This window comes from Podarcis cretensis, assembly GCF_951804945.1.
Source record: "Podarcis cretensis genome assembly, chromosome: 11".
NCBI classification, from domain to species: Eukaryota; Metazoa; Chordata; class Lepidosauria; order Squamata; family Lacertidae; genus Podarcis; species Podarcis cretensis.
The window spans coordinates 65,720,308-65,737,343 of record NC_137180.1 but is presented as its reverse complement, the minus strand read 5'-3'; the positions used below and the strand labels follow the sequence as shown (position 1 = coordinate 65,737,343).

General features: G+C 54.5%; 1 protein-coding gene across 2 annotated transcripts; it reads left to right on the top strand.

Moving 5' to 3' along the window:
* The first annotated feature begins 259 nt into the window (after positions 1–259).
* On the top strand, positions 260–15,963 carry PIGO (phosphatidylinositol glycan anchor biosynthesis class O). 2 transcript variants are annotated; one of them, XM_079995219.1, is made up of 11 exons: positions 265–437; positions 1,608–2,098; positions 3,519–3,662; positions 4,490–4,613; positions 5,377–5,536; positions 6,170–6,343; positions 6,455–7,973; positions 8,616–8,819; positions 10,151–10,344; positions 10,510–10,580; positions 11,707–15,963. In XM_079995219.1, the coding sequence occupies exons 2-11, from the start codon at positions 1,609–1,611 to the stop codon at positions 11,834–11,836; spliced, it is 3,210 nt and encodes a 1,069-aa protein (XP_079851345.1). In that variant the 5' UTR covers positions 265–437; position 1,608; the 3' UTR covers positions 11,837–15,963. The 2 variants fall into 2 exon arrangements, with proteins under 2 accessions (XP_079851346.1, XP_079851345.1); XM_079995220.1 differs by lacking the exons at positions 10,510–10,580; positions 11,707–15,963 and having other exon boundaries at positions 260–437; positions 10,147–10,337.
* The last annotated feature ends 1,073 nt before the right edge of the window (positions 15,964–17,036 follow it).

The window sequence follows — 17,036 nt, the reverse complement described above, 5'->3', positions numbered from 1 at the left end:
AGCATAAAGCCAGGAGATTAAAACGGCAAAAGCAAGACATGTTGTTGTCTTTTTTTAAAGCAGATCGTTTTTAAAGCAGAAAAGAAAGCTCAAAGCACAAGGGGGGGGGAGCCTGGGCGGCGGCCTCCGGGCGCAGGCGCAGTCTACCCGCCTGGGAGACCAGCCTCGCTCTTCCCGGCCGCGCGGGGGCGCCCTCCTGCCGCTCTGGCCCGCCTCTCGCTGGCCTCCGCTTCCGCTTCCGCCCTTTCCCGGAAGGGAGGCGGAAGGGCCGCCCTGGATCTCCCTCTCCCCTCCCACGCGCACCTGGCCGACAGGTGGGGCCGCCGCAGCCCCGAACGGGCCTCCGGGGGCCGGGCGGACGAGGAAGAGGAAGAGGAGGGCCCAGTCCGAGGAAGGGCAGGGCGGCGGCGGCGGAGTCTGTCCCCCTCCGCAGGCAGGTGGGGGTCCCCTCTCTCCCTCCTTCCGTGGGTCCCGGTTCTGGGGGAAGACAGAGGGGTGCCCCCCCCCTCGGCGTCCCTTGGCCAAAGGCACCTGGCCCTCAGGATTCCGGGGGCCCCCCTTATCCCCAGTTTCTCCCGCCCTGGCCTTCCTCCGGGGGGGGGGGCCTTGCCCTGGCAGCGACCCCCACAGCCCGGCGGAGCAGCTGGCAGGGGCAGCCCAAGGTCACCCCGCCGGCCCAGGGAGGGAGGGAGCCCCGGCCCCTCGCCCGCCCGGCGCCCTCAGCCGCCACGAAGCCCTTAAGCCAGCCCCCCCCCCCAATTCGGCCCTCCAGGTGTTTTGGGACTACAGTTCCCAGCATCCCTGACCACTGGTCCTGTTAGCTAGGGATGATGGGAATTGTGGTCCCAAAAGAGCTGGAGGGCCGAGTTTGGGGGGGCCTGCCTTGGCCGTTGACGTAGAGCACGCACGTCCAACTCCCTAGAGACTGCCATCTACTCCAAGTATGATAAAACTGGCAGTGATCTACCCATTGGCATTGCCCATCTTTGCTGAGCTTTTCTTTGGGCGGGGGGGGGGGGGGAGACCAGAGGTCTTGAACTTTCCTTAAGGGGAGAGGCCACAGTTGTTGAACTTTTTTTTAGGAACAATTGCCAAGAGGTGTTGAGCTTCTTTTAGAGGGGAGTGAACTCAGATCTTCAGCTTTTGGGGGGAAGGATTGAACGGATTAGTTGAGCTTTTTTGGCAAAGGATTGCATGAAAACGACCACCCTGCAGTTCGCAGCCCTAACAGCTACCACCACTAGGCCACCAGTACAGGGATAATAAGCTTTCACAGCAGCACCGGCAGAGGGAATGGGACACAGCACCGGGTGCTGGGCGCTGCGTGAGCAACCGGCCAATCACTTTCTTAACTCCAGCGATCAACTTGAAGCACGCCAGTGATCTACATCTCAATCGCAGTTGACCAGTTGGACATTGCTGGCATAGAGCAATGCATCATTTATCTCATGTTTCGCCCAGGCGGTGATTTGTGTTATATTACGTCTTATGCAGGTCATACTGCTTGTACCTACGAAAACACCGGTGGTGAGACCGGTAGACTTTGAGCACCCAGGGGGTGTGAGGGGCACCCACTGCTCACCGGTCCTTTCTCCCCTTCCCTGCAGGATGCAGAGACTACCAGTGCTGCTCTTCCTTGCCTGGACCTGCTTCCTCTTCTTCTCGGCCATCGGACTCTTCACCAGCGGCTTCCTCCTCATGCGTGTGGAGCTGGCCAACCGCAGCAGCTGCTCGGACCCCCTGGCCACCTCCCTGCCAGGGGCCAGGGGCCCCCTTGGCTCCTGCTGGCTGCCAAGGCGCTTCCCCAAAGCCGTGCTCGTCATCATCGACGCCCTCAAGTTTGAGTTTGCCCAGTACGACCCCTCCAGGCGGGAGCCGCGGCCTTATGAGAACAAGCTGGGGTTCCTGCACCAGCTGGCCAGTCTGCAGCCCCTGCATGCCCGCCTCTTCCGCTTCCGGGCCGACCCTCCCACCACCACCATGCAGCGCATCAAGGGCATCACCACCGGCTCCCTGCCCACCTTCATTGACGCAGGCAGCAACTTCGCCTCCTACGCCATCCAGGAGGACAACTTGGTCTGGCAGCTGGCGCAGAACGGTGGGTGCCTCCAGAAGCGGGTGGTGAGGGCAGGCTCTTTGCAGAACGCTTTGCCTCTCTTATTCAAGCTGTTGTGGACCAAGGGAAGTGCTTTCTTCATCTTCATTTCTTTCTTCCTTTTCCTCAGATGCACTCTTCTCCTTACTCTTTCATTTTTCTCTCGGGACTTAGCCTGCAAGTGCTGGTGACAAAATGGTTCCCTTTAAGTGTAGACTTGCATCATGAGCTACTTCCTTGTAGGTTATGACTCGGTAGTTGAAAGCAGGCAGATTTATATTTGAGGTTGGGAAGAAGCGTCTGGCAAGTTCAGTTTTGCTCCACTTGGGATGGGGTTGCTTTGACCTGCCGAAAATGAGAGCCAGGGCCCTGGTCTCTGTGGTGTATATTGTGGTTTGGAGGCAGTAGCTAGATTTGGCTTCTTGTGTTGAGGGGAAATGGCTTCCAAAGCGACTAGGCGGGGATGTTGTACAAAGCCAACTTGTTCCCTGTTATGTTTCAGACCGACAGGTTACTCTGAAAAGACTGCTGCAGAAATACATGGGGAAATAAATTAGTACAAAACTGACAGTGAACTAAGTCTGGATGTGGTCTTATATATCTTATATATTCTGGGGACTTTTGCCTTTGTGGCTTGATGATGCAGGCTGGAGGAAAAGTTCAGACAGGGACCTCTTTTGTGGCTACATACGCTGAGCACCAGCTCAAATCAGCAGGGAGAACTCAAGAGGTTGCGGGGGTCTGTCTGTGCTGTGTTTGCTACCAAGGCAGAATGTGGGCATGAAATGTGTGGAATGGTGTGGGTCATTGTTGATCGTTTGTTTAACACATTTATAAATGGTTTAATATTTTAAAAGAAATTTCTTAAGAGATGTACAATGTAGAAACTATAAACCAGCCTTTGTCAACCTTGGGTCCCCAGATGTTTTGGGACTACAACTCCTATCATTCCTAGCTAGCAAGGCCAGAGCTCAGGGATGATGGGAGTTGTAGTCCAACAACATCTGGAGAACCCAAGGTTGAGAAACACTGCTATAAACAATATCCTTGCTGAAGCTCAAGAAAAGCAGGCTGTAGCTTTCAGTTCTTCCCATATTCCCATATATATATTTTTAGAAAACCCAAACTTTTGTCAGGTGGAAACTACACCACTGTGTTATCGGCTCAAAGGGACTGATCTGTAGTGACTGTGTGATGCTGTTTCCCTGAGCTGGAGGAGAGCTGTGTGCATATCCCTCCTTGGCCTTGAATGTTCTGGTTGGGTGGATCTGAGGATGAATTTCCTGAGCTCTCTAGAAAGGAACCAAGAGGAACGGAACCTGGAGCTCCTGGGCTCCGCTGACTAGGTTTCAGCTCCCTAACTTGGTGACCTGCTGATTGCTGTGCTCTAAACACCCCTCTCTCACCCCCCCCCCCTTTGCAGGGAAAAGAGTGGTGTTCATGGGGGACGACACCTGGGACGGGCTCTTCCCCCAGGCCTTCCACCGCTCGTACTTCTTCCCTTCTTTCAACGTGAAGGATCTTCACACTGTAGATGATGGAATCCTGCAGCATTTGTATGAGACAGGTGAGCTGCTGTCTCGGGCCGGAGTTCTTGGCTCCCTTTCCAGGCCAGGCTGCTGGAGGAAACCCCAGGCGGAGCGGGCAGAGGCACTTTGCAGCCGGGTGAGGAGAGGCCTGCTGGGAGTGGCCTGCCCTCTGTCTGCCCTTTTTCTCAGTCCATAACCTTGAAGGGTGATGTGGCCTTGAAGGCTCCAGGCTCTGGTGTGGCTCGAGTCCCCTTGTGCCAGCCAGAATCCTTGAGGGAGAGACATTCTAAAGTAAATTGTTAAAGAGTTCTTCAAAATTGGTTTTTGCAAAAGGGGGAACACTGAACAATTAAAAGTCTGTTTTTAATGGGAAAACGCTTGTTTCAAAATGGATTGCCTTAACTTGAATTTATGTCAGCTTTAAAAAGGGAAGTAGGCTGCCTCCTCAAATTTCTGTTTTTGAAATGACTTGTTTTGCACTAAGCAGGGCTCTGCAAATTGCATGAATGGAATTTCTTCACCCACAATGAAATCCTTTCTGTGTGGATGTTTTCCCAATGAGAAGCCAGTCATCCTCCACCAGCCTTTGTCACCCCCTGCCCTCTGCTGGCAGCAAAGTCTAAAAAGTCTGCTGGCTTTTTGCCTGCCTCCTATTGTCTCCTCCCTGTGTCTTCAAGGCCTGGGCCTGAGCACATCTGAAGGTGTGCATTGGAGGGGGGGAGGGGGAGAAATCTGCTCGTGCTCTTCCTCTCAGCCCTCAGGAAAGTGCACCAGAGAAGAAAGAAACATTGGCTGCCTCTCAGAGTGGAAGGGGCAAGTCTTCATCCTTCTCTCCCTCTCTCTCCCTCTCTCTGTGGTGGCGCAGTCGATGGTGGCGAGTGGGAGTTGCTGATTGCCCACTTCTTGGGCGTGGATCACTGTGGCCATAAGCATGGACCAGACCATCCCGAAATGGCCAAGAAGCTCTCGCAGATGAATGACATGCTCAGGTGAGCTGGTTTCTCGGGTCATTTGGGCGCCCCTGGCTTCTCAGCAGCAGCCCATTGTGTGCCAAGGACTGAAGCAGGATGGACTGCCACTGAACAGCAGCTGGGCCTTCCAGAGGAACGTGGATTGTGCTGGCCAGTGCTGGGAGGGCCAGAAGTGGGAGTTCTCTTGCTTGTTTTATTCTCCTTCCTCTGCTTTGGGCTCCAGCTGCTTGGGGACCTCAAAGATCTTTGGACGTTTACATTATGTTAGGGGCCCCTTTGCCAACCTGGTGCCCACTAGGTGTTTTGGAGTGCATCAGGCCCTGCCAGCATGACTCTGCTGGGAGTTGTAGTTCAGAGCACCTGGAGGGCACCAGGTTGGTGACAACTATGTCAATGTCCCTTTAAACTTTAGCTTTTGAGCTCCATATAGAGAGAGCTCTTGGATGAGCCTCTGATTCAGACTCTGAAGGACCCCCTGGAGGCAGTTTGAACTGGAGCCACTTGGCCAAGGCTGCCCCAATCAGGATTTGAGCCTTGGCCCTCCCTGGAAGGGAAGCAGCTGGCCTTGAGCCCCAGGATCTGCACCCTGGAAGTTAAGCTGGTTTGCTGCAGGAGAGCATCCCAGGCTGTGAGTCAGAAAGTCCCCCGTCAAAGCTGCATTTGGGCTCAGGCACCCCTGAAGGTCCTGCCTAAACAACATGGCTGGTGCCCACCCACTTTGTTGTGGGGGGCATCCACTGGCACAGGGAGGCAGCTGAAGTCCCGTGTTGTTGATGGACAGGTCACTGGTTGACCACCTGGCGAATGACACGCTGCTCCTGGTAGCAGGGGACCATGGCATGACGGGGACCGGGGACCACGGAGGAGACAGCGAAGAGGAGGTCAATGCAGCCCTCTTTGTGTACAGCAAAGCCCAGCTGTTCCAGAGCCACCCGCCTCAGGTAAGCCAGGTGGAGGCTCTCTCTCTCTCTCTCTCTGTTGCCCTTCAAAAGGGATCTTTCCCTTCCCACCTTTTGCATCTGGTCAGCCACTGTGAGAAAGGAGGCTGGACTAGATGGGGCATCAGCCAGACCCTGGAGAGCTTGTTGCAACTGGTGCAAATAACCCCTTGGCCAATTGTGCTTTGGAAAGGAGATTGGTGCTCTTTTTCAGGCTTGTTACCTTTTAGAGCTGAAGAGTGCGGTCATGGCTGCCTGCCAGCTTCTTTCTGGCTGGCTGGGTGGGGGAGAAGGCGGGAGGCTTTTGAGAAGGCAAAAGGCTTGTCCCTCAGTGGCTTGGCTTCCGTCGTGGATTCAGGAGCCCCAGGATCAGTCCCCGATGGCACCTCCAGGTCGGGACGGGAGAGGCTCCTGCCTGGAGCCCTGGAGAGCCACTGCTGCCAGTCAGTGTAGACATAACTGAGCCAGAGGGACCCAATGGTCTGATTCTGTACCAGGCGGCTTCCTGTGCTCCTGGTGCTGCTTGCCTGCTGTGGGTGGGTGGGGTCCTGGGGTCCCCACCGGGTGCTGTTCTCCCTGCCACCTGCCACAGGAGCCCTTCAGCAGCCGGACCCCTTGCTTCCTCCCTCCCTCCAGGAGCCAGAGACCGTCCCGCAGGTGAACCTGGTCCCCACGCTGGCCCTGCTGCTGGGGGTGCCGGTGCCCTACAGCAACATCGGGGAAGTGATGGCTGAGCTGTTTTCTGCAGAGGGCGGCGCTGCCTCCTCGCTCCTCGCCCAGCTGGAGGCATACAGCATCAACGCCAGGCAGGTAAGAGGAGCTTGGCGGCTGGACCTTGAGGCGAAAGGTTCCTTAGAGTCCAGCCTCTCCCTCCCCCTTGAGTGTCCCTGCGCTCAGTGACGGAGACACTTGGCATTGCAGGTTGACCGCTTCCTGCGCTCCTACTCGCGGGCAGCCCAAGACATCTCGGCGGAGAAGCTGCGGCGGCTCCAGGACCTCTTCTCTGCTGCCGTGGAAGAGCACGAGCAGCTCTCCGCCCAGCCGGGGCCCCCTGCTCTGCCGCACCTGGAGCACCTCCGGGGCCGCTTCCGGCGCTATCTGCAGGAGGCGAGGGCCGTCTGCGCGGGGTCCTGGGCCCGCTTCCACCCGGCCCGCATGCTGGCTGGCTGTGCCCTGCTGACGTCTTCCTGTGTGCTGTGCTACGTTGCCTCCAGAGTGGCCTCGGGCCTGAGCTTCTCCTACCGCCGCCTCCTCCTCTACCCCGTCCTCTGGGGTGTGGTGGGGGTGGCCCTGCCCGGCCTGGCTCACCTCCTCGGCTGGGCTGCTGTGGACCTTGTCCTGCTCTCCTCCTGGGGAGCGGCCGCCTCCCAGTGCGCCTTCTTCTGGCACTGCTGGACCAAGCGGCCGTGGAGGAGCCATTCGGCCAGCGCTTGTTCTCCCTCTGTGGGCACCAGCCTGAGGCAGAGGCTGCGGGCATCGGGGCTGGGCCTGCCCGGAGGCATCCTGCTGGCTCGCTGCGGCGCCATGCTCTCAGACAGCTTCGTGGTGGCCGAGGCGCAGGTGGCGCCCTTCCTGCTGGCCTCACTGGTGCTGCTGCTGGTGCTGCACCTGCACTGGGAGGGGCGGCTGGAGGGCGGCTCCCCCCCGGCCCTGCGGCTGCTGGGCCTGCTGGGCGTGGTCCTCGCCTGCGCCCGCCTCTCAGCACTCTTCCGGCAGTGCCGCGAGGAGACCCCCTGCTGCCGCTCCTCGACGCTCCTGGCCCCGCTCTCCAGCCTGCAGGACCCGGGGGCCAAGAACTCCTGCTACCTCCTCTGCCTGGCCGTGCTGGCCTGCCTGGCCTGGGGCGTGCGCCGCTGGCTGCGCCACTACGGCAACCTCAACAGCCCCAGCGCCCCGGTGCTCTTTGTGCGCTGGGGCTTCCCGCTGCTGGCCATCTGCGTGGGGGGCTACTGGGCCATCACCTCCGGGGCCGAGGAGGCCCTGGTCAAGCTGCACGCCTGGGTGCAGCTGGCCCTGGTGGCCTTCCCCCAGGCGATCTTTGGCCTGGTGCTGGTGGGGCTCCTGCTGGTCCTCTGGGACCCCGTGACCGTCTTTGTGCGCGACAGCCGGGAGCCGGCCGAGGCCCCCATTGTCTCTCCCAGCTCCCAGGCGGAGCTCCAGCACGTCATCCCACAGCTCTACCGGCGGATGCAGCAGTCCCTGAAGAGCCGCCTGGACGAGGCCAAGTCGGGTGGCAGGGCCACGGTGGCCGCCTACGGGCTGGGCAGCGTCTACTCGGCCGCGCTCCTCATCTGCCTGGCCCTGCTGGGCTTCCTCTTCATGACGCTGCACAGCGAGCGGCTCAGCCTGGCCTTCCTGCTGCTCTTCCTCGAGGCCTTCGCGCTGCTCTGGATGCACGCCTGCGCCGTGGCGCTCTCCTCCTCCTCCTCCTCGCAGGCTGGTGAGTAAGGCCACGGCCCTGGATCGCCACTCCTCCTGAGTCAGGGCTGTGGACAGCGTCCTCTTGCAGGAAGGGCTTCACTCTCAGAGAAATGGCAGAAGCTCAAAATGGCCCAGCTGTTAAGGAATAACGGTGCCCTAGGAATCTGCAGGGGAGGTCCCAGGGAAGAGGGGAGCGGAAGGAGGCCACAGAAACTGCAAAGCAAGCAGTGTGGTGCAGGGGTTAGAGAGGCAGACTAGGACCTGGGAGACAAGGGATTTCTGCTTGCGCAATGGGATGTTCCCCACCTCTCCATTGGATTTTGCATAGATGTGCAATTTAGAGTTTAGAATTTTGTTGTGTTGTTATCTTCTTCAGTGGGGCATGCAAACAGCTATTCTGAATACAGCAACCCTTTTTAAAAGGTGGGGTAGGGGGCACTGGGGTCGTGTTTATGGACCTGAGGGGAGGGTGGTGGCCCCAAAACACTTGGGAACCTCTGGCAGGGGAGGGGGGAGTCTCGCCAGGCAAGTGGAAATCCTTGCATTGATGGGGTGGGTTAGTTGAACGCAATTCTGGTTCCCACTGCAGAAGCTCTGCCGCATTGTGTCTCCAGGGGTTCCTTGCTGGCCCTGACGGTTCTCGTCCTCCCCCCCCCCCCAGATCCCTTTGTGGTGCCCTGGTACGCCCTCATCGCCTGGGCTCTTGCTGCGGCCCAGTTCTTCTATGCCACAGGCCACCAGCCAGTCTTCCCAGCCATCCACTGGAACGCAGCCTTTGTCGGCTTCCAGCAGGGGCATGAAACCAACCTGCTGCCGGCGCTCCTGGTCGGGGCCAACACCTTCGCCTCCCACATCCTCTTTGCGGGTGAGTCCGCTGCCTCCGGGAAAGGCCCCAGGGCTCCTTCTCTGAGCTTGCAACAGGCAGAGCATGAATGGTGTTTGCTTTGGCCCCAGGTAAGTGATTGTGGAGGGCGGCTTGGCAGAGGCTGCCTGCTCAGCACTAAGAGTTGGGTTTGGGTAGCAAATGAAGACACGGCATTGCTGGACTCTAGTTCCCAGCATTCAGCGTGGCCACTTTTTGGGGTGCTGGGAGTCGAGGTACAGCTGCCCCTGGAGAGACACGCCTTCCCCCCCCCCCCACTCCTGATCTACAGGCCCACAGCAGCTCCTGGAATACCGCCAGCATCTTGGCATTGGCAATAGGAGTGGGGGGAGTGTGTGTCTGTTTACGGGGCCTTACCTGGGAAGGAAAGGCTGCGATGCTTTTGCTTTTCAAGCGCTTCTCCCTAGCTTTGCCAGTGATGGGAACTGCTTTGAGGCAAGCACCCACACAGGGTTTTAGGCACCTGCTTAAAACTTATTTATTTCAGAAAGCCTACCTAGAATTGTGCTTGTTTTGCATGTTTGCTGATTTCATCTGCATTTTTTTGATGACTTTGCAGTCCTCAATACAGCACGTGGAGAATTTTCTGATTAAGTGGTCTGTTTTTTTCTTTCTAAATATATCAAACTAGGGAGGGTCTCCAACTTCCTCTGCACTGCCCTGAGGGCGTCAGAGAGTGGAGTCTGGTGGGACCTGGTTCCTGATCGCCTTTTTGGCTGAAGGGAGGGGGCATAACCCCCCCAGGCATTGCTTAGCACAGTGTTTTCCAAAGTGGGCAGTACTGGCGGGGGCGCTGGGGTTTCCTAAGGGGGGAGGCAAAGAGGTGTAAATGGCTACCAGACTTGAAAAAGCTGATATCCTTGGATCAAGCTCATCAGTTTCGTTGAATTAATTAAACTGAATAGTTTTACTTGGATTCTGAATAAATTTGCAATTTTTTATTTTTTTGCATAATTTTTATTCAGTTTTCCATATTTCATTACATTTTCATTACACAAATCCATAATTCAAAGCATCTGAATAAATTTGCAATTAATTGTTACTGTTTTGAGTTGTCCCTGACAATTGTGTTATTTTCTTCCTGTGGACTGTGCAAAACACTGTTTTGAATAATGCTTTTTATAGGCAGGGTAGCAGGTGCTGGGGCTGCGTTGATGGAACCAAGTGGGAGGGGCCCCGAAACAGTTTGGGAAGCACTGATTTAGAGGGATTGATCTTCTCGCCCCTTTCTTTCCTCTGGGTTCCATCAGCTGGTGGGCCCCAGCGTTCTTTCCAGTGACCCCTCTCTCTTCCCCCTGCTTTCCTTGAGGTAGCCGGCTGCCCATTGCTTCTGCTTTGGCCGTTTGTCTGTGAAATGCCCACCGCCTCCAAGGGCAAGAAGTCGAAGGCAGAACCTCCAGACAGGGAGGAACAGATGATGGAGATGAGGCTCCGGGAAGCCCCAGAGAAGTTTTCAGCAGCGCTTCTGCAACTGGGGCTCAAGTACCTGCTTGTTCTGGGGGTTCAGGTATGTTCCTGGAAGCAAACACGGGGGAGGCCTTTTTCTGCAAGCCAGAGAGAGAGAGGGAGGGAGAGGCGGCAGTGGGGACTGGTGGGCTGTGCATGTGAGGCTACAGTGAATGAACACCAGGAGGTTTACCTGCAGCCTGAACTCCTTTTCTTTCCCCAATAGATTCTGGCTTGTGTCTTGGCAGCAATCATCCTCAGAAGGCACCTTATGGTCTGGAAGGTGTTTGCCCCCAAGTAAGTTGGGCAAGTGTCCTGTGGCTCTGGAGCTCAGTCCCCTCCGTGTGCTGGCAGGGAAAGGGTTGGGTGTTTCAGAGCCCAGGGCTGCCGGGCAGAGTTGCAAGGCTGGGTGGGAAATGGGTGGTCTGAGTTAGAGTTCTCTCGGCCTTAGGCTGCGCTCTCTTTCTCTTTTTGCATTATTTTTTATTTTAAATATACAAATAAATACATAGTTAACAGACACATGTATTAATAACCACTACACAAATCAAATAATATCAGACTTAATAACTTTACATCGCTACATATAAAAAAGAAACAAACAGAAGAAGAGGAAAAAGACGAAACAAAGACAGTGACAAAAACAATATAAGATTCTTCCATTCAATACTATTCAGTGTGATTCATTCCTATAGTAGTATTTCTCATATATTGATAGGCTGCTCTCACTCTTGATGTGCCTGCTTTATGCTGCCTCTGGCTTCTGAGAGCTTAGCAGAAGCTGTCCCTCCACCTTCATGGTCACCCTCCTGCTTTCTCTGCTTGTGAAGTATGACTTGTAGGGCTGGGCGATGCCTCGTTTTCAACATTGCGATATATCGCCAGCTAAACTTTGCGCTATGCTGATGTATCGCCATGTCTGAAATAAGGATGGAGCTACGTGTAGACATTGGCTGGCTTCACATTTTTTCCTGCATTGGGATTTTTGCCGGCACCTGCTTTTGTGATTTGCTGCACGAGAAAGAGAAGCGCTGAGCCGGCAGTTAGCAGGGGCTGCAGGAATCGAGAGACACATTGGCCGGCTTCAGGGTTTTCCCCACTTTGTGGTTTTTGCATAGCACATGCACACATCATGATTCGCAATATATTGCCGCGTCAAAAATTATGAAACCGGCATCATGATATGGACTTCAAAGTGGTTTTGGATGATATATCGCCTAGCCCTACCACCCAGCACAGAAATGAGTAGTTGACTTGCCCCTGAGTTAGGCCAGTTGCCCCTGTAGTGTCTTCACTAGCTCCCCCCCCCCCCCAGGGTGCCCCTCTTCCCTCAAGGGTTAAATTTGGGGCCTCTCGCATGCAGAGCGCCTCCTGTGGAGCCTTTGTGGTACTTTCCTCACTGGGGCTTCTGTTCCGCTTCCAGGTTCCTCTTTGAAGCGCTGGGCTTCATGGTGAGCAGCGTTTTCCTCCTGCTGGGCATCGGCCTGGTGATGCGGGTGGACTGCGCCGTCAGCCTGTGGTTCAAGCAGCTCATCCTTGCTCAGTCCAGGTAGCACGAGAGGAAGAGGGACCTTCTGCCAAAGTGCCACCCACCCCCCCCCGCGCGACCGCAGAGAGAGCCTTGGGGAGATTCTCACGCTGCCCACAACTCAGTGGGCTGAGCCATCGTTCTCTCTGGTCTCCCCCACCTGGATTTTCCTGCGGGGCTTGGAGCTTCATTTGTCAGTGACAAAGTGTGTGTGGGGGGGGAAAGATGAGTCTTCAGCTTGGTGGCGGTTGCCGGGTCTTTTGTTTTGCAGAAAGAGCCTTCCCACGCTCCAAAGAGACGCCCTGATCTCACTTGCCACTCACGGCTTGTGGGTCGCCAGTGGATCACTGGGGAGTGGGCCTTTTGGTCTCTGAGTGGGGGGAAGAAATGCAGAGGGAGTTGCCCTTTGTTTCCAAAGAGAACACTTAGGGGCGTATGCGGCTGAGATCCAGATCCGTGGGCATCTCTCTTGGGGGTGACTTCCTTGCTTCTCCTTGGTTCCTTTGCGAGTCTGGAGCAGCTGCACGTGGGGGGGGGGGAGGCTGTGGGCACCTCTTGGGAATGGCAGAAAGGGAAATCCATGGCCAGATTCTGGACCAGGAAAAAGCACCCTCTGAGCTGCCTGCCAACGGACTCTTTGCCAACCGGAGGAAGGTCTTGCTTGGACTGCTCTTTGAGGAATAGATGCCGCTGCTGTTTCTGACTGGTGGCTGTTGGCACATTCAGAAAGGCTTGATCGGTCTGTGGTTTCCCCTCAAAGCCCTGTTGGTGCAGAAAAGTTTCTTCTCCTTCAAGAACCAAGGCTCCAGCAGGAACAGAACACCCTCCTGCTTGGTCAGAAGTTCTTTTGGGAACCTCAACTTTTTGGTGCTGAAGCCTAAGTCTCATTTCGTCTCTGAGACTTGGTTGTGTTTTGAGTTCCAGATTTCTGAATCTGGCCTTTTGAAGAAGAAAAAAATGGAGTTCCAGTTCTCCACAAGGTGAAATTTGACATGGCCGCTTGGCAGCCTCTGGCTGGGTGTTCTGGTAGTTTCCTGCGCTGGCTTTGCAACAAAGGAAGCTGCTCAGTCCATCCCAGGCAGTGTCGTCTGCTCAGACAGACACGCTTTCCACGGCCTCAGGTGGATCATCCTTCCTCATCACTTCTGCCCGAGTCTGCTACCTGAAGATCCCACCCCTACTGCATGCGAAGCATGTGCCTGTCCCACTGAGCCACGGCCTGCCTCCCTGCCCCTGCTTTTACGCCTGCAGTAGTGTTCTGTGTAACTCAGCGCCACTTCCGCCTGGTGCCAGAACCCACCTCCCTGCTTCTCCTCCTCCTTTGGGGACAGACCCCTTGTTTTGGGCCTCATTGGCTGCTCTGGAGCATCGAGCCCAAAGGTCCCTTCCTTGAAGGGAAAGGCCATTTCCAGCCACGATTAGCCTGAACCTGCTGTGTGCTCAGGAGCAAGACGCAAGAGAGGCCCTCTTTATCCTTGGCTGCATCTCTTCCTCCCTTTGGGCTTGTTAGCAAAGGAGTCATCAAATGAATCTGCTCTGACTTTGTGCTCTTTTAATCCACTTTCTGTTTGTTGCTTCAGAATCCATGTTCTGTTAAGGTCTTGGCAGGCTGGATTCCTGCTCTGCCGCTTGGTCTCCCTTGAGAAGGTTGTTGGGTCTTGCTTTGGCTAAAACAGAAATGGGTTGCCTTTCAAAGACGTGGGTTGGTGGGGCTGCTTTCAGAGGATCTGCATGGGAAGAGGGGAGTTGTGTCCAGAGTCCCATTTTGAGTTTTCTGCAATGCCTTCAAGGAGTCAGCTTTGCACTGAGCTTTGCATTGAGGACCACTTGGCCTGCTGGATGCTGCTTCCTTGTGATGGATGGATGGTGTAGCAGCAGCCTCAGCCAAGGGAACTCATCACAGTGAATGGACAGGCGCCTGGAAGCAGCTGAGCAGTTGTACCACTGAACGCTGCAAGATTTTGCCCTGCTAAGACATCCCTGATCTTTGTTTTGCTCTGCCTTACCGTACCTTGGAAAACGAAGGACGCAACTCCCAATGTCAACACCTTCCCCTGATGTCTATTTTCATTGTCAGTTTTCTCGGCTGCTGCAGGGTATTTGAGCCACAGGAGTGACCCTAATGCTGCTATGCTTCTGTGTTCTTTTGTCATGGAAGATACATTCATTTTTATGGCAAGCTTACGCAGTGCACAGGGAACGACTTCCATGAGGTGGTTGCAAAGGCTTGTGGTTGACATTCTTTATGTTGGGGCTGCTGCAGGCAAACAGGTGGGGCTGCTGGGGGGGGGGCTGACCTTCTCCAGCCCCCTCAAACCCTATGCATTCTCTCTGGCTTTTCTTGCCCAGTAAAGCAATGCTAGCGACACTTTCAGCCTTGCCTGCCAGCCAGCCCAGGTGCGTGTGCTGCTTCTCCCTCTCTACACAGAATTGGTGCCTTAAAAATCCTCATTAGCTGAAGCTTCCCTGAGACACTGGGATCTGGTCCTGAGAACCTGAGAGGCCAAGCCAGTACATTTTTCTGCCCCAAACTCGGCACAGTCCAAGAGGTTTCTTCCTGGCATCTCTTGCCGTTTTGCAGGTGTTTGGGGCTTAGCTTCAAATATCACATGCCTGCTTCCTTGCAATCCCTGATCAGTCAGTATTCTTAAGTGTCCCCTAAATAGCCCCAGCCGCCCAGTTTGTCAGTTCTGAGCACTTGCTCTGAAGTTTAGTACCCACCATTTCCATGCAGGGGCAGATCCAGGCTCATTAAACATGATTTGTTGCTCTCATCGGCATCCTTCTCCATCCATGATTTCACAGCTGTTTGCTTTAAAATTACTGAAGGTTAACACTGTTGGCTTTAGCTTAAAAAGAACAGAAGTCGTACAAAGAGTTTCAGTGGTTCCTTGTTATGACACACTACCTCCAGGATTGGGGCAGTAAAATGCCCCTGAATACCACTTGCTGGGGCATCACAATAGACAAGGGCTCTAGACGGGCTCCCTTTGGCCTGATCTGGTGGCCGGGTTTTCCTTACATGGCACTGAAAGAGCCAGAATTTCTGCAGGTGACAGCCTGCTTCATCTACTGTTAGAGGGAACTGTGAGCTGCAAGCTGGAGGAACCAGCTGATGAGATCTTGACACCCAGTCTCCTAAGGGACAGTTGCTTTTACTATGAATTATTATGTCAGAAAATCTGGGCTTCAAAATCAGAAGTGCTGCTTTTCAAAATGGGAAGGAATTACGTCCAGACATTTGAAACCATACATCAGGGCCTGTGTTCTTTCTTGGGCTATAAAAGCAAAAGAGAAATACTTCTGTGTTTTTATATCCTGGATTTTTCTGATGTTTGTTTTATAGTATATAGATAATTCTCCCTTAGAGGACCTGGGGGCTTTCTACCTGCAATTCTGCTGCTGCATGCCATAATACTTGTTCCTTCTCTGTAAAATGCTCTGGTGTATTCTAGTGTTAAGGAAGCACCCACAAATAGCCAGCCCTGTGGGTTTTGTCCTCCCCACAGATATGTACAAATCACACATAGCAGGTTGCCAGGAGTTTCTGTGGCTCAGACCAGGGACATCGCTAGTTCTGAGCTGGAGGTGGGCTTATTCCTGCCCATCCTGCACATGGTCACTTTATAGATTCCTAGCAGGTGCCATCCATACTAGAGTTCTCAGATCTGGAAGGGTAGCAGAAGACTGAGAGTAGTGATAAACCCTCCAGTGCCTTTATTTGGCCTGCTCCTGCCTCTGAGGGAGACCAGACCATGGTCTGTAGTCTCTCTCCGCTGGAACCATTATTGCCTTGGGCAAGTGTTTTCACCTTATGTGCCTCTCTATCCTGACGTGCAAAATTGGGTATACCCTGGCCTACCTCTTGGGGTATGTTTTATGGGAAGACCAAGAAAAGGAGTGGCTTTGCATAGAATAACTCTGCAGCTTCTTTTTTGTTTCTGCAATATGAAACCAAAACCCACGAGCAAGTAGTTCTGCATTGGTCCTTTTATGCTGAATAGTCACCCTGTTAACTTCCTTTAGGGAGGGTCAAAAGTAGGTGTTGGAAGTTTTTTTTAAGAAAAGGGTTTTCGGTGCACAAGGTTGAAAGGGGAGACGTGTGCCAGGGCTGGCTCTAAAACTGCTGTAAATAAAATGTCTGATCCCAAACGATGGAAAATTGCCTCTTTGTTGAAGTAAACAAAGATCTGTACCTGGGTGGCGAGGAAGGAAGGAAGGAAGGTTGCGTGCGTATTCTAGTGATGAAAGAGGGGTCGATGAATTGGGGGGGGGGCTGCAAGTGAGCCTGAGACTAAAGTGTGTTAGAGGATGGGGTGCGCAGGGGCCAAAGGAAGGAACATGCTGGGGTGGAAAAGGTAAGTTTTATTTGCCCCCCTGAGTCTGCAACAACTGTCTTATTACTTGTAAGCCAAGTCACCTCTCAAAGTGGGCAGTGCCATCTTCTGCCAGCGTTCCCTTTTTGCAACCAGCTCTGAACCTTGTTGCTCCTGCAGTCCTTACTTTAGGATGGGTTGCCTGACCAGTCAGTAGCTGGACTCCAGCTCCTACCATCTTCTAATTGTTGCCAATGCTGGGAGCCCCAAAACGGGAAGGCCACGCTTCCCACTCCTGCTGTGGGCAGTGTGTGGGGCTGCAGGTGCTGACCACATCGAGAGTGGGGTGGATCCTTACCAAACTTAGGCCTGAAATATCTGAAAGATCACCTCCTTCTCTGCAGACACCCTCTTGGGCGTTCAGATAAGCCAAGAAGGCTACCTTGGCAGTTCCACCCTCCTCAGGAGTTCAGGGAGTGGCAGCTTCTAAGCTGCAGGATCCCCACAGATTTTGCACCTTCATTGGATGGTTTCTGTTGCCTGCAGAAGATGTACCACTTTAGTCTGGCCTTGACACCTGTACATAGAGATATCTCACCCTCTTCTCTTGACTCTAATTGGTTTGATCTGATTTAATTTGTTTCTATATTGCTGCAACAGGGACGCAGGTGGCGCTGTGGGTTAAACCACAGAGCCTAGGACTTGCTGATCAGAAGGTCGGCGGTTCGAATCCCCGCTCCTGTTGCTCGGTCCCAGCTCCTGCCCACCCAGCAGTTCGAAAGCATGTCAAAGTGCAAGTAGATAAATGGGTACCGCTCTGGTGGGAAGGTAAACGGCATTTCCATGCGCTGCTCTGGTTCTCCAGAAGTGGCTTAGTCATGCTGGCCACATGACCCGGAAGCTGTACGC